General features: G+C 40.8%; 1 protein-coding gene across 5 annotated transcripts in view; it reads right to left on the reverse strand.

The window, feature by feature from the left end:
• Positions 1 to 806: 806 nt before the first annotated feature.
• The window catches only part of TBL1X (transducin beta like 1 X-linked), a 199,551-nt gene continuing 181,333 nt past the window's right edge, over positions 807 to 19,024 (reverse strand). For all 5 annotated transcript variants that reach the window (XM_066982298.1, XM_066982303.1, XM_048066885.2 and 2 more), the window contains 9 exons: positions 18,945 to 19,008; positions 18,744 to 18,841; positions 17,151 to 17,211; positions 13,351 to 13,472; positions 11,800 to 11,874; positions 9,237 to 9,364; positions 7,417 to 7,582; positions 6,269 to 6,370; positions 807 to 5,141 (listed from right to left, as the gene is read on the reverse strand). In XM_066982298.1, coding sequence (XP_066838399.1) covers positions 5,115 to 5,141; positions 6,269 to 6,370; positions 7,417 to 7,582; positions 9,237 to 9,364; positions 11,800 to 11,874; positions 13,351 to 13,472; positions 17,151 to 17,211; positions 18,744 to 18,841; positions 18,945 to 19,008 — 843 coding nt within the window. In that variant the 3' untranslated portion in view covers positions 807 to 5,114. The remainder of the gene's footprint in view (positions 5,142 to 6,268; positions 6,371 to 7,416; positions 7,583 to 9,236; positions 9,365 to 11,799; positions 11,875 to 13,350; positions 13,473 to 17,150; positions 17,212 to 18,743; positions 18,842 to 18,944; positions 19,009 to 19,024) is intronic.

The following is a 19,024-nucleotide window of genomic DNA, read 5'->3' on the forward strand; positions in this document are numbered from 1 at the left end:
GGTCCTTAAATACCCAAATATTAGATGACGTGACACATAAGCCTGTGTTTGATCTGAGCATTAATTCCCTTTGCAGACTCTTGACAATCTTTAAGCCTTAGCTTAGGCAAGTGGTCAGTGCAGTACACGGTCACAAAGCAAAAATTCCACAGGTACTGTGGGTCCCGTTTTTGTGGAATAAAACCCAGCTAAAATCACACAACACTCATCCTGTTGGAGCTAAGAAACCCCACCGTGTCTGTGAGCCGCTAGCACTGTGAGCTGCCATCAGACAGAGCTGTCGGAGGGGCCGACTGCAGGAACCCACTATCCTGGGGCTGGTGCCTGTCGGAGGACAAGGGATCCCTCTTCCCTCTTCTAGACTCCTGTGATTATGGCTGAGCAAGGAGCTGAAGCCCCACTGCATGAGCTGGAATATTCCAGAGTCCTTCAAAAACCTCCAACTGCCCAAGCAAGGCTGAATTTAAGGCCTTGACAGAGTGAAGAAAAGATTAACAATTTGTTTAGCTCAACCATGAGTCCAATTTATTTTATCTGGAGAAATTTCCTTGTGAGGAAACTTTTTTTTTTTTCCCCAGTACCTCAATTCAGTCTTACTCAAATTGGTTCCTTACCATCTGCGCTGCTCAATGCCTAGTACTGCACTATTTTTTTTGCTCCTTTTAAAACAAGGAACTTCCAAAAATGCGTAATTGGGGGAAAATGAAATTGGCCAATGACCACGTTACAATTTACTCACCCGACCCCAGCTCTTAAACACGGGATGCAAACCAGCCAGGAAAGAATAAGGAACAACACGCACAGAATTCTCTAATATCAAAATATAGCAATTTATTCAAGACACTGAATATGATCTGTTGATTCTCTCCTTAAAACAAATGAGCTACAATACACAAGGTGAATTCGAAGAAAGTGTGGGTGGGGGAGAAACAAAATAAGGGTTGATGTTGTTTCAACAGAACCTGGGAAATGCTGAAATGAGAACCAAGTCTGGCTGCAAGTCTGACACAGACAATAAAAACTGCAGAAGCCAGAATTCAGAATTTCAGTGAGTGGCTGAAAGAACATTTCTGCAATTGACAAAGAACCACATCTTTTAAAAAGGCAAAAGGAGGAAAAAAGGAGGAAAAATTAAAAAGGGAAAAAGAAAAAAAGAAACCCAAAAACAAAGCAGACCCTTACATTTGACAAAGTGCACTTCACTTGGCTCTAAAATTAGCTATTTTTCTCTTTTTTTAACAAATTAAAAGGAAATTTCTAAGATGTAGCATGGGGTTAATGTGTGTATAACCCTGTAAGTCAGGCCCGTTAGTGCCCCATAAGGGACCCAGTGTTTTCTACATAAAAGATCCAGTATCCTTCTAGCCCACAGAGTTGAGTGGCTTTTCAGAAACTGTTTTTTTTTCACTTCAAGGCCAGTTCCAGGCAGCCAGCAATGACAAAAATCCAGTAAGCCTCTTGATGTTTCACAATCCTGTTTGGTCACTTCGTTGGTTTTTTCTTCAGTTTCTCTTCCATTATAAAGAACTAGGAACAAAATGATCAAAAAGCAGGGGGTGAAAGCACTGCTGAGGCCCACCCGCCTGCCGCCTCACGCCGCTCTGTTCCAGGGGCAGCGTCAGCCTGGGGATGCTGCTGCAGCAACGGAGGAAAGCGAGAGCTCCCTGAGGGCAGCTCTAGGTTTCGATCTCCACCTGAAGCCTGGCGAAACCTCGCTCTCCCCATTGCCCACGTCCTAAAGAAACCAGCCCACTCGGCTAGGATTAGACTTCATGACGTCTTCAGCCTTCCTTAATCTCAACAGCTGCCCTCATTGCACCTGAAAACTATCTACTACTACATCTTAGACGATTTCCCCGGTCTTTAGGGTCTCGTGGACGGGATGAGAGGTGAATTTTGTTAGTTTTTCCCATATGCTGCTTTCCTATCTGACGGCCTGTCCAGAGACCTCCCAGGAGGGCAGCCTCCCTCACGCCTAGGCTTTGCAAATCAACCGATTTTGAAACTTGGCTTCTCTTGGCTTCTGACCTCCATGCAGACTGGCAGGGGAAAGATGATGCCCTCACCGACAGCTTGGAAAAAGGACAAAGAAAAAAGAAGCACGCGCGCTGACGCCCCGTGCGTTACCTGCAGCAGCTCTCATGGAACAAGACCCAACAGGGGCCGTGCGCGGAGGCGGCCGTGCGGCAGAGCCGAGCTGGGACTGAGCGAGCTGATCTCCTTGAACCCCGAGGCCTGGCCTCGTCAGGCGCTGCGCAAGGGAGAGTCCAGCCCCGGGCCCTCCCCACGGTCTGCGGGCCGGGAGCTTCTGCGTGTTGCTCTCAGAAACGCCGCTCAGAGGCAGCTTAGGAAGCCAGCCACAGGCGCGCAACGATTCTACTCAAATCATCAACCCAACCGCGCTTTAGACAGCCACATTAAGCCTTTGTATTCAGAGTCAAGCCTCTCCCCTAGTAAGTACTCCTTTTTTAAGTAGTGACGTTAAATTAGTAGGTGTGCTGGCTATTAGAAACCAGTGCAAAACTGTGACGTGATCATCCACAGCCATGCTCCTGGAGCAGAAGACTGAAAACAACACATAGACACACTTAACACCAAAAATAACCCCTGGTACCTTTCAGTGTCGATTCTTTGATATAAATTACAAACAAGCCTAACTGTAATTAAGAACTAAAATCCTGTGTGACTGTTTTCCCCGCAGGACTAAGTAACCCTGTTAGCTGTTACTTATTTTCATTATTTTCTCCTTTCTGAATGTGCATCTCTAAGAAAAGCAGCTGAAGCTGGCAGTAGCGAGTTCCACTGAAAGGACTAAGATACTGTAAAGATATTAAGTGTAAAGAGAGGAAAACACAGGAGAAAAAATGGACATACAACTTCCCTGATGCCATGATGCTTGGCAGGTCTCGCACCACCAGTTCTGCATTAGGGCTCTGGTTTTGGTTTTGCTCAGATCAAATCACCACTTCAGCAGCTGTGGTCAGACCAAAGGGAAGATTCTGTGTGACAGAAGTGGCGACTGGGTGGGAATGTGCTGTGATTTCAAGGGGGCTCTCTTGTTTCCTTTTCTCCATCCTACAAATCCTAGCCTGCAGGCTAGAGAAGACACCAGTCTGAGGATTTATCTGAATAATGGCCAACACCACCCCGAGGCTGCCTGAGAGTTTCCACCAACTTCAGTAAACTCTGCCTTTGGCTTTCCTGTGGCTTCTCTGGATCCATCGTTTGCTCTTGGAGTAAAGAAATCTTCGGTAGGCACCACCACGGATGTCTGGCTCGCAGTAAGGAAATCACGTCCCAGCTGACAGGCGGTGCTTTGGAAGTCTTTGTTGCCATTCCGATCGTTTCACCCACTGTAACTACACAGTGGTTTACATGTTGAGAAATAGGCTATAAATCATGTCCTCGCCTAGTGGAGAGCTCCACGCCGCCTTCTGAGCACCCCACTGAGGACACGCTCAAGGCTAAGCCTACCTCCACAGGCAGACCCAGAGCTTTCCTCATGGCGCGGGGAACACGCAGGGCTGAGGGTGACAGCAGCACGAGGTCTGCGACAGCAGGGCTGTTTTAGGTGTGCGCTGACCAGAGATGGCCGTGAGCTTGGCAAGAGTCCATTCTTCAACGGCGACAGGCACAGTCAGCGCGTCTTGGTCTGACTGGTCCCATCATGTCCCTGGTGAAACCCCACGGACTTACTGGAACAGAAACAGCTGCATGGGTGAGCAGTGGAGCACAGCACTGCTCGCCTAACGCATGTTCTGTGCGAAACCTGAACCGTCTCTTGAGGAAAGAAGATGCACAATTGTTTTCCCCTGGTCACCGAGGATAAACACAAATACGCACTCGAGAAAATGAATGCTATATTTATGGTCTCAAACTTATGGATTCCTTTTAGTAAGCGTACAGCATCAAACAGCCACAAAAATGGAATGAGACCATATAAACGTCTGGCTGCTGGAAGAGGTCTCTTAGTAAATGACGGGCATTTATTGTATCAAATAGCGTTCTGTCCCACAGCACTTTCTGAGAGAGAGGAGAAAAAGGATACTGCATCTTTCATGCTCCTTGGACTCTGTGTCATTCTTTTTGCTTGAATTACACAACTGGTCTACATTTGGTGGCCATTTTCGGCTTTTAAAACTGTGTTTAACATAAAAAATATTTTTTTTCCAAAAATACACTGGGTTCTTTCTGTTAAAAGTCATCTTTCTCCTGTAAAAATCTTCCCCAGCACTGCATTCTTATATAAAGCACTTATTACACAATTTGCTGAAAGTGCCCTTGAGACGCTAAGATCTGAAGCATGGAGGATTTTTTTTTCTTTTAAACGGAGAGAAAGAAAAGAAAAGAAAGAGAGGAGAGGAGAAGCAGTCTGTCAAAAATTTTCATTGTCATGTCCACCTGGCTGCATCTACTATGGGCATACAGGGAAAAAAGAAAAAAAGGGCAAGAAGAAAGAGGAGAAAAAAAGGAAGGAGAAGTTGGGAGTGGAAGGGAGAAATAAAAGGAAAACAAAAGTTTCATCCTAAGCCTGGGATCCTCCAGGCTGTAATATTCCAGCTGATAGAAAAAACACTGAACAAAAAAAGTAGTCTAGAAAATAGAAAGTGTTGTGATTACAAAGTTGAGCATTTCATCAGTACAAACTGGTCTTTGAACGTCCTTTGGGAGAGCAACTGTAGTGTCCAAATTGGAAGGAAAAAATACGACACCGCATGGAGGAGGATTTTTTTTCCCTTTTGGTTTATCACAGCATTTTTCTTTTTTTTATTAATTTTTTTTTTGGCACAGCTTTTTTTCCCAGCCATCAGAGCAAGTTCTCAGACGCAAACCAAACAGTGCAATGCCTAGCTGGTGGCTTCATGCTTCCAAGGCTGAATGTTCCAGGTGGAAACCATTCCCTCCCCCTCTGAAGTGACTGTGTTTTTACTCCTTGATGAAGGTTACGGACAAAATACTAGACACCTGTGGCCAGGGAGAGTTGGTTTCACAGTACACTCTAACTTTGTTCAAGTTCGTACAGTTCTGGAGCTGTTAAGAATAGTTTTGAAGAGTGCTTCTCCCCACACATTCACTGCTGGTCCATTTGAAATTTCTTCTAAAACATTTCACTTTTACTTCCGCAGATCTAGAACACAAACCTAGAGAGAAAAGACTCAGGATTAAGAACCATTTCTGCAGGTTAGTTGCAATTCCCATTTATATACGGCCCAGCCCACCAGCTGATCAGCCAGCTGTATGCTAAGCTATCCCAAGCTCCACCTCAGCCTGTCTCAGTACCTGTTTACATGCACACAAGCAAGAGAACAAGCCAACATGGGAGAAAACAGAAATGAAAAATGTACATTAAACACCTCGCTGGGCTTTCCTTAGATTACAAACAAGCATTCTTGTGGCGCATCCCAGATAGGACCATGGGCTTTATTTAGTTGCCCAAACACTTCACTTTTTGAAGTATTTCCAAAGAGTATGCACAGGCCTGGCAGGTGTGACCCAGGACCTATGGCAGGCACGTGCCCATTTGGAGCAGCTGCTGGAAACCAGGCATGGCACCCTTTCAGACGGCACAACTCAAACAACTGAACCATGTTGTAGGTGTACCCTTCATTAAAAACAGTTGAAAAATATTGCTCTAGAGTTATGCCAGCCAGACATGTAGAAGAGTTATTTTGAAAGCTGTATAGTGTGTTATAACACGTGTCCTTCACAGGCTGATCATGCTGTAACTGAAATTCTTATCAAGTAACTAACAGAAGAAATAGTAGGGAATAATATTTATCTTTACAGCAATACTTCTGCTCTACCACGGGATGAAATCTTTGGACATCATGCTGCAAAATTCTTCCTTCAGGTACTACTCAAGGGTGTATTTCTTCTGTGGGGTAGGACTAGAAAGTCCCAAGACAACTGATAATTTGAAAGTTGCCTGGTGTGACCTTCAGTAAGAACTGACAGATGAGGAAAGTAATGATAGAAACAACACTGTTGCTGTTCTTATCAAATATGTATTTAAATTTATTCCCATCTTCAGCAATATTCACCAATTCCACGAGCACTCTTCATTTCCAATAAAAGTACCACCTCCCAGTATTCAAAGCCTTTCAAAGCAGGAGCATTTTTAATATATTCCTACGAACTACTTATTTCTGTATTGAGCTGTCTACACCTTGAGCACTGTCCAGAGAAGGCAATATGGTATGTGCTTTTTTTTGGCACTCTCCAAAAGAGCAACCTTCACCCAACATTTACAGTGTGTAAAGCTTCTTACCGATCCATCTGATGCGCTTGCTCCCACTTTGTCTCCTCTAGCATTCCAGCAGACTTCAAAGATGCCTCCGGTGCCTCGGTAGCTATGTACTAGAGTTCCACTCTACAAAGCAAAACAGCGTGCAAACATTCAGCATGGAAGTTCCCCTTTTTCTCTGTAGTGTGGCACTACATCAAAGAAATGACAGTGGTGGCACGTGGGAGCTACTCACATCACCTAACTACCTAACTATAGTCATCTTGGTAAGATGTTCAAGTTAGGAAACAGGTCTTTGATACTGGAGAGAAACAGGCTCCTCCAGAAAGCAATTTACAGTATGACTCTTAAACATCTGCTTTTGTCAACTCTGTAGCAGTAAAGCTGAGAGTGTTAGCTGTAGGAGTTAAGCTGAGGTGTTCTTCTCTGAAGTTTATTGCTTAATTCAGCTGTTAGGCATTGATATCCTAAATTAAGTCTGTGGAAGCATAAGGCAGTTCTGGTATCACTGTGAGAGAGACTGGGGCTTCCCTAAGTTCTTCATGCAATCTCCATCTCCACGCATAAAACCAACTCAGCAGGAGAATTTCCAGTTTCTAAGCATGTGCAGATCACATACAGAGCACTTTCAGGAGAAAACAACTGTGTACAGGAAAACAGAGCTCAATTCTTTTGGCTTGCTCCCAGTGCTTAGGATCTACTACATACATGAGTGGAAATTACTTTCTGGGGTTAGGAAGAAAAAACTCCAACTGCCCCACTCTCCTCCAGAGTATCCCCAGTGCCCGGGCTGTATATCCTTTACCTCACTGCCACAAAGTGTAAGCCAGGTGCATCAGACTCACATCTGTTACTAAATGTAAGAATCACGAATTTGTACAAATCAACCCCGATCTTTGCTCCACAAAACTGGTAGCATGGCGTGATGTAGCTATTTTCTTGTATGCTGTTGCTTTGGCATACAAAGAAGCTTTAGCAGAAACGTTCTGCACTGTCACCTCCCTCTGCCTGAGTGACTCAGCTGCTGTGCTGCAATTGTTATCGGTCAGTACAATCAGGCTCACCCAGGCTGGCAGGTCACGCACTGCCCAGGTACACATATTTTCCATTTGAGATTTTGCTACTGATGTGTCAGCTAAAACAGATGTGCTTCGTATGACTCAAAACAGTACCTGAGTATTCCATATATGGACACATTTGTCAAAGGACCCACTGGCTAGATATTTTCCATCAGGACTAAAAGCTACACTGTAGACAGGCTCTTGATGTTTTGTTAGCGTATGGATGCAGACTCCTCGGTCAACGTCCCACAGCCGAACAGTGGAATCAAATGAAGCACTGCAAGAAGCATTGAACACAAAACATGTTTTAATTTGGGTGTTAATCCCTTTGTAGTTAGATGCTGTAAACATTTGAAGAGAACACCACAAGATTTTTTTTGGCTAAGCACAAAATGTTTCAAGCAGAAAAGCAAAACACTGTAGACTTTCCGTTCTTAACGACAAGAACTGTTATTTACAGAACTCAATTCTTACGTGTGAACCCTTTAACTAGGGGTATTTATTGTACGGGGGATCAGATCACAAGCCCAAAGAGGGTCATGCTCCTCTTTTTGAGATTCTATCTGCTATTATTCAGGAAGGTAAAATACACATTGTCATTAATAGTATAAACTGTTCTACAGAAATCTCAGTTCTTAAGGATTTTACTATTTAATAAATTATAATTCCACAATGTTCTAGAACTGTGGTTCTTTTCATTTTGGTTCAGTGCATTTTTTTTTCCATACAATCTATTTAAATCCCAAGCTGTGGGCTTAGAGAAAAGCTAGGGAAATAATTGGTATTGAAAATGATATTAGAAGAACAACTCCAAGAAATCCAAGTTCTTCCCTGTCTACTCTCAGACTGAGGAGTAAAATAAATAAAATTCCAAAACTTTGGAGTACTGTGTCCAGTTCTGGGCTCCCCTGTACAAAAAACACAGGGATCTCCTGGAAAGAGTCCAGCAGAGGGCCACAAAGATGATACGGGGCCTGGAGCATCTCCCCTGTGAGGAAAGACTGAGAGACCTGGGTCTGTTCAGCCTTGAGAAAAGAAGACTGAGAGGGGATTTTACCAATGTTTACAGATATCTTAAGTGTGGGAGACAGAGGGATTTGGCCAACCTCTTTTCAGTGGTTTGTGGGGACAGGACAAGGGGCAATGGCCACAAGATGGAGCACAAGAAGTTCCGCACCAACATGAGAAAGAACTTCTTCACGGTGAGGGTGACGGAGCACTGGAACAGGCTGCCCAGGGAGGCTGTGGAGTCTCCTTCTCTGGAGATATTCAAGGCCCGTCTGGATGCCTACCTGGGCAGCCTGCTCTAAGGAACCTGCTTTGGCAGGGGTGTTGGACCCGATGATCTCTTGAGGTTCCTTCCAACCCCTTCAATTCTGTGATTCTGTGATACAGCACAATTCTTAATTCATAAACCCATGGTACTACCATCAGTTGGCATTCTACGAGCAAACGTATTTCCTAAACTCAAAGAATTATGAACAGATTTTAAAGTGGAATTTTTATTCAAGCTTTTCTCGATTAGTTAACAAGACTGTAAAAATTGTCAGTATCTGCTCAGGTGCTTTGCAGGACCCTTGTTAGAACATATTCCAACTGGCTTAGTGGGCTGCCATCTGTCTCATTAAACACAGTCATTCATAACAACCGGATGCTGGATGTGAAGGTATGATGCTAGATTTACAATCTTCTTTATCAAGACAGTTAAAAAATTAAGTATCATATGACTCAATTCTCCTTTTTTTTTTCATCTTTTTCAAATATGATTTTTCTCCCTTTGTATCCTCCCCTGATTTACAAACATTTTTAATGTTATCAGCAGATGGTTTCCTAGAATTGCAGACAGGAAGACTGACAGCAAGGCAATGGTGGAGTTACACATCAAAAAGACAATTCTTTTAGGTAAGAAACAGAATAAGATTTATTTTTACCTTGCTAACATGATGTTGGAGTTTGGGTTGCTGGTGCCTGGTCCTGTAGGACTCCATTTGATAGTATAAATCTCTTTGCTGTGAGCCTGAAGGTCATGTACACAGGTATCTTGCTTCATACTCCAAATCTAAGTCAGAGTAATTACGAAGGGGGAAAAATAGCAGTGTTAATCTCAGCTGAATTATTTCAGTTCACTCCATGTTTTTCTTGCCATTTTTTATTTCATATCTTGACACACATGTATACACATAAACATAACCTAATTTGAATTTATTAATACAGCAGTTTGGCACCTACAATGCAGACATTAGAATAACCCCATTTGGGGCAAGTGCTACGCATCTAATAGTACTTACTCAATAGATCAGAGGAACTGAATAGTCACTGTACTGTCCATAGCCTATACTGGTATTTTCATACAGAAGCTGAAGTTATTCTATTTAGAGAAGTTTAACTTGCAATTTAAGTCACCAATTACAATAGCATTCACCTTAAAGACTGAGAATAAAGCAGTTTATAACTGCTTAGAACCTAGCAATTTTCTCTTATGTCAGTCAACAGCCAGGTCAGATTTTCCTCTTCCTCCTGAACTCCATTTGTTTTCCTGGTGTTTTTAACAGCTTGGATGATGGAACGAGATCAGCTACATATGTAGTATTACATGGCCAAACACTTGGCAAAATGGTATGAGACAAAGAATATGCCCAACAGAGAAGACAGGTAATTTAGTAAATCTCAGAAAATTGAGGAAACAAGAACAAGAGAATTCACAGCAGGCAAAATAACTCAAAATTGGTCAGGCAGTTTCAGAAAGATACCGAAAACGTAGGAAAAATCTAACTCACTTGTTATAAATCTGCACTATGAGGGAAATGATGTGCTCTAATGCTGAATTTTCAGCGGCATACCCAAGTCTGCTTTTGGAAACATTACGCAAAGCTTAGGCATATTCTATGGCTAACAGGCAATATGTTCCAAGAAGTTGTGCAAAAGTATCAAACACTCCAAAAAAGAGAAAAGAAAGAAGCCAGAGAAGACTAATTTACAGAGGAAAAGGAAGAAGAATTGCCTGAAGACTTGCAGCAGTCTCCATTACTGCAAGGTGACAGAGGCCTTCAGCTAGGCCAGTGACAGCAAACCATTAACTCTGGTGCCAAATTCAGAGGCCACAAATTTGAACTGGTACCAAGTCACAGTGTTTTTTGAAACACATCCTGTGTAGAAATGGGCACCAAAATATGTGCTACCACTGGGTCAGAATGTTTAAGCACGATATTATCGGTCACTACAATACTGCTTTGTGGTAGAATAACAGACGAGGTACTCTCTTTACGTCTTCCCTAGCCCTACTTTCTGTAAATTTCCAGTTCTCTGAATAGCCTGCATGGTGTTGACCTAGCTCTTATCTACATTTGCAAGTTTTGCTGCTCTGTTTCCACTCTTACACACAAGCTGTGTGTGTACTAGAAATGCCTCTTGCTTTACCTGTGCCAATCAGCAGCGGAAAGAGATATGAGCCTTAATTAACACAACCATGCTATGAGAAATCTGTATTACTAGTACAATTCTATTCGCAGAACTGTATCTTGCCTGGGATGTTTGCTTTACTCAGAGGGAACAGCATAAATCAACAGCAGTGTTGGCCTAGCTCTGAAGTCCATCTGGAGGGCTTTGCTGCTACAATATACAGCAATTTCTATATAGGAATATAGATATTCCTATGTGTATTTCGTATGTGTTCCTATATAGGAACACAGCCTTCATTTAATGCAGCTGGGAAGGGAATGAGACTGACAGGGGTTTGGGCTGAAGAGCTCTAGTGTGAAAAGCATTTCGGCAAGCCCAGACTCTCCCTGCGTTAGCAATACTTTGCTGGCACAGTGCAATGGCCCAGTGTGCTGGTAGAGCAGCCTGTGCTATCTCCCAGCCAGACGGATCCCATCTACCTTCGGGCACCTAACAGAGGCACGTAAATCCGCAGTGTAGCTGCCTTAGGCTTCCTATACAGGTAACGGATAAGGATAGGCATCTTCAGAGAGCACTTCAGATTTTTGCTGGGCTCTGAATATGTATGTCCCACTGATTAGTCCAAGACTTTACAAAAAACAAATAATCAGATGGCTCCAATGAAACTACTTTCAGACAAAAAAGACTCCAAAGGGAAACGTGTTTATTTTTATATTCTTTTCAAAGATTAACCAGTAGACTGCTTTTTGGTGTAGGGAGTGAGCTTCTGCTGACAGGCAAGTAGCTGTATATATCTATATATATGTATAGATACATATCTATATATCTATATCTATGTGTATATTTAAGCTGTGAATATTCTGACAGTGACATGTCAGTCACTTGACACTTATCTGGATAGGATGTTTCAGTTTTCCCAGTGACTGCTTCTCTATGTTTAATCTTTCACATTGGCTTTAAGAAATGCAGCATAAAGTTAAATTATTGTTCACAAAGAGTTTTTTAAATCATACAGTATATCATTCCAGAAAAGCTAAAAAATAGAAATAACCTTTGTCTTTACTTTTTCAACAGCAGGAATGGAAATTATATTACCTTTAATGTCATATCATCGGAGCAAGATGCTAGTAGCATGCCAGATGGGTCCCACTTGATAGCATTAACCTCGTTCTGAAATAAAGAGCGATTTTATTAAGTGAATATTCAGGTTACCTGCGTTGTACTGGGCACCCAGCAGAGGGCACTCGTGGTTTATGTCTACAGCAAGTTAAAACACAAACTACAGCCCTCGCTGCTCTACCCGTGAACAAAGAAGTGCTGCTTCCATAATACGCTATTTAAACATCATTTAGGAACTGTAACCACTTTGTGTTTGTGGACAATACACACAAACAGTTCTCATATCTTTTCTAGTACAAAGTCTTTCATGCTTCTCAAATGCTATGATTTAAATAAACCCTCAAACCAGAGAGATTGATGACATCATTAACCTGTTTTTAAACTGAGGTATGTCTTAGGTTAATACTCTGTAGATCTAAGAGATGCAATTTACAATAGAAAATATTGGTGGGGCATAAACTTTTGTGGAGTTTATTATTCTTAGTATTGCTGCAATACAGCAATACAGGTCTCTATAAAAAGAGCTGTATGTGTAAATGAAATCCAGCAGGGAATACTGAATATTTTATGACTCTTTCCAGATCAATTTTTCTAGCACTTTGTAATTAAGTAAGCCTAATGTGTCCTCTTGGTTATCAGGAAGTTTTTTGTGCTATTTTTCAGGGTCATACATACATAGTAACAGTGGAAAAAAAACATTCCACAAAAAGGGAAAATGATGTTTTTTAAAAAAGCATAAATTGGCTCAGGGTCTCAGTGAAAACAATCCTGGAAGATATGTTAATTTTGCTTGATCCACTTTACTTATTTCAATTATCATTAAAAGGAACTGTACAGATATTTGAAGTCAAATTTTGGTCCATGTGCAAAATGGTGCATTTCATATAATCATAAAAAACAGCATTCTGTTGGTAGGAACATACAACCTGTCACAAAATATCAGTGTATTATCATTTTAACCACAGAAAAGCTAAAGGTCTCAAAATGCACTATTTTTCCTCTGTGGGGAGGCAGCAAGTTCTGGACGTTAGTATCTAGATTACAGGTCAGCATCTGACATCAGTTTTCTCACGAATGAAAGAAAGAAAAAACAGCCTTTGACAACCATTAAATACTAAAGAAAAGAGGCACAAAATACAGCTTAAATAGATATTAGATGTAATAGATTCTAAAACTGAACAACGACTGGAGGTGAACTGCTCTCTCGTTATTCATAGTTCTCATTTACTAAAGGAAAATACACCAGTGGAAAACAGAACCTTATTTATTTATGTGCCTTCAGTCTGCAGCTCGTGCTACATATAAATAGTCTCATTGTTTAAGCTGCAGGTTTTGCCTCCTACGACGATTTAGAACAGTTTATCCCTTCTCACAGGCAGTGACTCACTCCTGAAGAATACGTTTTTAGGAAAGCAATGGGATATAACACCTCCAGTGCTAGAATGCACCCTGCAAACACATCAGCTGCCATCATTGTTACATGCGGCTATGACTTAATCGCTAACAGTTTGGACTTCTTAAACTTACTGTGTGTCCTTGAAAGGTTTTAACGGGACGATCACAGCTAAGTCTGCATACGTGAATGCACATGTCAGTGCTGCAGGAGGCAAAAGTAGTGTTGTTCTGCCAGTCTACATCCAGAGCAGGAGCTGTGAAGTACAAACAACAGAAGGAACATTAGGGAACACAGCAAAGAAACAGTCATCCCAAATCATTTTCCTTCTGTCACCCATCTGGATCACAGGGACTAAAAGCTAGTTCTTGGCCTGTTACCTGCAGCTAGTTACAGGGATGACAGGGAGTGCCTGAAAGGCACCATTTTTTCTCTTGCAGTGGGTAATCTGGTTGATTTGTACATCTATTTGTGAATCTTTCGGGTAAGAGTGGGCAAAACCATCCTGTGCCCACTTCCACCCTCCTTGCTCCCGGCTGCACACCCCTCTTGTGCCATTCATTCCTCTGTAAGCCAGTTCTACAAAGCAGCTGGAAGAAAACTAATTCTGAAAAAAGGGGATGATTTCAGATGGGGCAGAGATGAATCAGCACATAAAATGGTCCTATGAATTCCAGACACAACACACAGGAGGGAGAAGCAGCACGTGGCCATGTTCCTTTATATTGTATTTATGCAACAGTCAGTGCAAACCTGTTGTTCTGTGCAGACACACACGGATCAGTAATATCTACATTCAGTTTCATTTGGCTGGGAATTGATTTAAAATACGTACATTGGTCAAGACCATCTGAAATCAGAGGCTGAGTTTCCATAGTGGGTTTGGCATTAATGAAGATTTAACTAATGAAACTTTGTACGCGGGTAGCACCTGGACATGTAACTAGTACCTGTGTGCAACACACACACTTTACAAAAGTGTAAAAAAAACAAACTTTTACAGCACTTCACTGCAGACTGAAAGCATGCACAAGAGCGGGTGGGGACTCCTCACACACAGTTTGCTTGTGCTTTTTTTTTTCACCCCACAAGAAAGAGTTTAGCTGCCCTCCAGAGGATAATATAAGACATGCTGAAATATAGAAATTTTCATTTTCTGCACACTCTGGTGAAAAGCAGATGTGTCAGAATGAGACCACCATTTAGACAGCAAAGTTGAATCTCTTCCTGGCAACAGCATAATGGAAGTTTATCATTAAAATGAAACCAAGAAATGCCTTACTCTAAGATGTTCAGAGAAAAACTTTCATAATACAGAAGTAAAAAGATACCTGTTCTGCCAAGCCTATTATATTTAAATGCTTTTTCCTGTTCTGATTTTCATGAACTGCAAAGTGAGATAGAACCACATCACCTTCTGAATCATCAGATAGCTCTTTAAATGAGAACTGAGGGCTGAAATTGTATCAAATACAAATATTTTTTAGAATACTAATGAAAAAGCTCAATAAACCTCCGTGACAGTTAAGGAATTTCTGCATTGCAGAACTACAAAGGAAATTTGTGTGAGGAAGGCAGATTACTTCTGAGATTTCCAATGAACATGAATGAGCATCAGGAAACAGCAAAGGATTTTGTTTCTCCTGCTGCAAGCTTTGTGTTATTGTTTCAGAGCAAACAAAAAGTCTGTCTTCACTGAAAGCTGTATGCCTTCAGGGCTAATATCTAGTATGATACATATGAGTTGAAAAGTAATTTTCTGAGAGCCACTGGCAACTAAAGGAATGGATTTTCATTACAGAATAATTTGAATCATATAGTGTTGGTAATTAATACTGATTAATTTATTGGTGTATTTAATCATATGTTTACTGGATAAATAACTACATAAAATGTTGTGGAAAAAAACACCAAATGTAGGTTTTGACGCAAGTAATTGAACAGCCAAAGTGTCTCCAAAAGCACAGGATACTGGCCAATTGCTTAAAAACATTTAGAATGTCATCTAGTAGAAGCAAGGGCAAGAAGCCTTTAAGAAACACAGCTAAAATAAATGCCAGTGATTAAAGTGTTATAATAATTATCAGTTAATTTAGGCCTTTTCTCATCAAATTTTGGCGTGATTTAGGATTAGACGCTCAAAAGTGTAGAGAGTTAAATGTCTGCAGGGAGTGATTCAGAGCACTTAGTTGTCTAAAACTGGGTTGTACAAGAACTTCTTATCAAATCGCTTAACCAATTTGCTCCTGCATGCATAGACATCCATCCACATCTATCAGCAGATGCAAAATTTGGATTATTTGACTCCATTTTAAGGAAATTAGCTTTGTGAGGTTATAAACAAGGTTTTCAGATGCCAAATAGAGTGAGTAATTTTCTGTTAAGTTTGTTCTGGTGAACAGGTGATACAAGCAGATCAAGATGAAGTCTTTGTGTCTTTAAAATTATGTGGGAATGAAGACTCCTGCTGATTTTATAGGGCTTATTTTTGGTCATATGCTTTTTGCCTATCAACAATTGTCTTAATAACTAACTGCTTTATTTCCCTATTAAAACATATTTGAAATAATAGAAGAAAAAAATAGCCTCTCCACATCCCCACTTCAGTTGTGTCTCACGGTCCAAAGACAGACGACACACGTTGTAACAATTTTTCTTGAAGTCTATTAATGTAGGTGGACACCGACATATTGCACTGGAAGATGGAGGCACGTTTTCAACTTGCTAAAAGGAGACTGGAGCAACATGTCCCTGATGCACATCATTGCTAAGACAACCACACTTCAGTGAACATGATTCTGAAAGGGTAACCCAGCTCTGAGTCTCCAGCCACTTAGATCAATAGTTAGGAAGTAGTAGGCCTAGGAATTGCATTACCTACGTCACTACACAGTGCGAAGTTTGCTGTAGTGGAACAGTTATGATAGATACATCAACGAGAAGATGAGTGACAAAAATGCCCAGTATGGATATGCTGTGTGCACGGACATATGTTTTGTTTTCTGTTGAATAACCATTGCTATTGCTACTGCGTATTAGTAACATCTGTGAAAATTTGTGAATGAGACCAAGTAGAAACTGAGTTGAAAAATGTGCCAATTAACATCTTAAAATCACAAGATAAATATATGTTTTTAAACACCATTAAGCACCTTGTAAGTCTGCTGTATGAAAAATGGATTTTTTACAGCCAACACACAGTGTGTTGAACATTTCTAGCGTCAGAATCTGGAATGTTTTTGGTGATTTTAGCTCAGTTTGACTATGCCCATTCAAAAATATTTAACTGTGACAACTTATCAGGTTTGGATCATGAATTCAGTCATCCTCTTAAAGTCTGGTTTCAGGTGAATTTAAGATTACATCAATGACTGCCTGTTACTCCAGATTACTCAGTATCTGTGATATCTCCTGTCTTCTTGAAAAGAAGATGCACAAGATGCACAAATGACTGTCCAAGTAAGGTTTAGGAACTCAATGTTGGCAGTTGACTTCTGATAATTAGACAATGCAATACTGAAGAATTTCAAGTCAAAATTAAAAGTTGAGAAATTCCTGAGGACCTTCATGCTCGCAGGGGTGAAGACAAGCTGCTGGGAGATCCACATTTGCTTCTTTCTGCAGTCACCATTTTAATCTTGATACTATTTAAGCACACAGATAACGGTACAAACGTTCAGCTGGGCAGGCACAGCTGTCATATAAGTCCTCTTATAGAGTTCACTTTGACTTTCAAAACTGATTCTCACAGAAACCCATCCTTCTGAAAAAGGGACAAACCCACAAACGGTGCTACTCAGGATAGCAAAGGCACAAAAATCCTGGTTCAAAATTTGCTTTCCTCTGGCAGACAGGTTCTTACAAAAGGATGAGTTAGACTGGCAAAATTAAAACGTGTATTTCATTTTACTAATTTGAATTCTGCAGGAATTACCTGAATGGAAAGGAAACTGTTGTTTAGCTTCTCCTGTGTGAGCATCCCAAATTATTGTTGTCTGCATCGGGAGGAAGGAGGGAAGAAAAGAGTTAGTGACTGTTCAGCTCAGAGAAAACAAAGAGAGAGAGCACTCACTAAGGAGCAATTGTAAAAGATGGACTGATAAAATTATTGACTGCAGAGAGCCTTGTGTGCTGCACAGCTGAATGAACAGAAATAACTTCCAAATATTACAGAATAATTATGTAAGTGTAGATACAGAAGTATCACCCCTACAGAGGAAGTAATGTAACGGCAAAGAATGGGCATTTTCTCTTTGAATAACACTAGAGAACAGTACCTCAACATTTTAATAAGCATTTTGTTACAGCTGTCTCAATTATCTTCTTCAAGTAAGACTTTTCCTTTTTAGTAAGATGCAAGTTGAATTCTATTGCAAAACTAAGTGATACTACATTTCTAATAATTAAATCACCAAGCAAAATGTTTAACAGCAAAGTACAAATCACTTCTTGCCACTGCGGTGGGGTGGGACAGACAGAAGTGTAATTTGCCTACTACAGGTTTAAACCATACTTGCATCACACATAAGCAATTCCCCAACCCAGTCCTACCTTTTGGGTGAACTGGGAGTACATACTTTCAGAAAATAAATTCAGGGTTCCTCCCCTTGGTGTTAACAGACCATCTTAAGAATCACTGCTGCTATGGGGAACTACTACTGGGAGACAAACATAGCTGGATATGAGCTAGTATTAAAAGGAATAGAACTCCATTTTCACAAGTATGTGAAAATATAGGGATTCATCTATCCCACAAATCAAACGTACAGGTCTGAGCGAATTTCCCTAGACTGCCTCTGTCAAATGCAGGAGAGGAGCACTGTCTGTGTATCTCACTGTAACACAGGCCATGCAACTCATCACTTGGAAATGCCATTTTTCTCTCCATATTTTATAAAGGAAGCCAAGGATGACATATGCATCTAATTTTTCAGACATCAAAAGTAAGATAAGATGAACGCTGTGTTTATTTTTCAGTTTCAGTTTTAATGGATTTCTGCTCATCATCAGCAATCATCTGTCATTTCAATCTCTAATATGCACTCAGCTGAAACTACCATGTTTGGCTTGATTTTGAGTTCAGAACCACCATATTTTGCATGTTTGCATAGGAAACCATATATATTTTATTCAAATACAACAGTTTCAATAATTAGATGAGCTAAAAACTGCAGTACCTCTAAGATAACTTCCCTCCTGGAAATAGTTACAGTTGATAAAACTATAAACGTAAGTAGTGGAAGCAGTTATTTCTTTAACAGGAACATTTAAGATGTAATCTTACACGGGGCAAATGGAGTTTGTTTTTTAAAAAACTTTTACACTTAAAATGTACACATAGCCTCAAAAATGTAATCAATCACTTCATCCAAGGATTAAGTGATTAATCCAACACCCACTAGAACAAATTAAAGAAAGGTACACTCCCCAGGACTCCTGGAGCAGAAGAAAATAACCTTATGGAATTCAACAGCACTCACTGAGTCAGCACATTTAAATGTTAGAATTACGTATTTTTAAAACTCACTTTATCAACACCAGCACTTAGAATATAATTCCCCTTTTTGTTCCACTTCAGGGCAAATATCGGACCTTTATGTTGACCTAAGGTGCTTGCAAGGTTACCTGGAATAAAGGAAAGGTTAGTATTACAATTTGTTTACACATTACCCAACTTATAGTTGACTGCTGTTAATTGCTTAAGAACGATAACTGTTGTTTGACTTACCGTCTTCTGTCCATATTCTTGCAAAACCATCGTATGAGCCTGTAGCCAATAGTGTTCCATCACTCTGTTGGGATACACAT

The sequence above is a fragment of the Anser cygnoides genome, chromosome 1, assembly GCF_040182565.1.
Source record: "Anser cygnoides isolate HZ-2024a breed goose chromosome 1, Taihu_goose_T2T_genome, whole genome shotgun sequence".
NCBI classification, from domain to species: Eukaryota; Metazoa; Chordata; class Aves; order Anseriformes; family Anatidae; genus Anser; species Anser cygnoides.